Here is a 976-nt window from a genome sequence, read left to right as displayed (position 1 = left end):
TATATTTATACATATATAATTAATGTTGTAAAAAATAAAATATTTTTTAATGAATATATTATTTATTTATTTTTTTTTTTGACATTTTTTTATTTATAAAAATTTGCATAAATATTTAAATAAAATTAAATAACATATATAATAACTTTCTTATTTTTTTTTTTTTTTTTTGATTAAAATTTTTTAATATACATTAATTATACAAAATGAAAAGTTTTATAAATATTACTCTTTCCTTATTTTTGTTACATTTATATATTTATATAAATAATGTTGCTAGTAAAGAAATTGCAAAAAAATATAATTTTAACTTAAGAAATGCAATATTGAATAATAATTCTCAAATAGAAAATGAAGAAAAAAATATAAAATATGAATTAAATGAACAAAATGATGAAAATGTAAATACTACAATTACTGGTAATGATTTTAGTGGTGGAGAATTTATTTGGCCTGGTTATACGGAAGAATTCAAAGCTAAAAAAGCTTCCGAAGATGCTGAAAAAGTTAAAAAAGCTTCAGAAGATGCTGAAAAAGCTGCTAAAGATGCTGAAAACGCTTCAAAAGAGGCAGAAGAAGCTGCTCAAGAAGCAGTAAAATTAAAGGAATCCGATGAATCTTATACAAAAGCAAAAGAAGCTTGTACAGCTGCTTCAAAGGCAAAGAAAGCTGTTGAAACTGCTTTAAAGGCAAAAGATGATGCTGAAAAATATTCAGAAGCTGATAGTATTTCTGAAAAAACAAAAGAATATGCTGAAAAAGCAAAAAAGGCATATGAAAAGGCAAAAAATGCTTATCAAAAAGCAAACCAAGCTGTTTTAAAAGCAAAAGAAGCTTCTAGTTATAATTATATTTTAGGTTGGGAATTTGGAGGAGGCGTTCCAGAACACAAAAAAGAAGAAAATATGTTATCACATTTATATGTTTCTTCAAAGGATAAGGAAAATATATCTAAGGAAAATGATGATGTATTAGA

The 976-nt window shown here is 23.6% G+C and overlaps 1 protein-coding gene across 1 annotated transcript; it reads left to right on the top strand.

The window, feature by feature from the left end:
• Positions 1 to 206: 206 nt before the first annotated feature.
• On the top strand, positions 207 to 976 carry PRSY57_0014700A (merozoite surface protein 3; the record flags this gene model as incomplete). The annotated part of the gene is made up of 1 exon (XM_020114224.1): positions 207 to 976. A coding segment is annotated over one exon (770 nt), but the record flags the coding sequence as incomplete, so codon positions are not given.

This window comes from Plasmodium reichenowi, assembly GCF_001601855.1.
Source record: "Plasmodium reichenowi strain SY57 chromosome Unknown, whole genome shotgun sequence".
Taxonomy (NCBI): Eukaryota; Apicomplexa; class Aconoidasida; order Haemosporida; family Plasmodiidae; genus Plasmodium; species Plasmodium reichenowi.
This window is presented reverse-complemented; position numbering and strand designations above follow the sequence as displayed.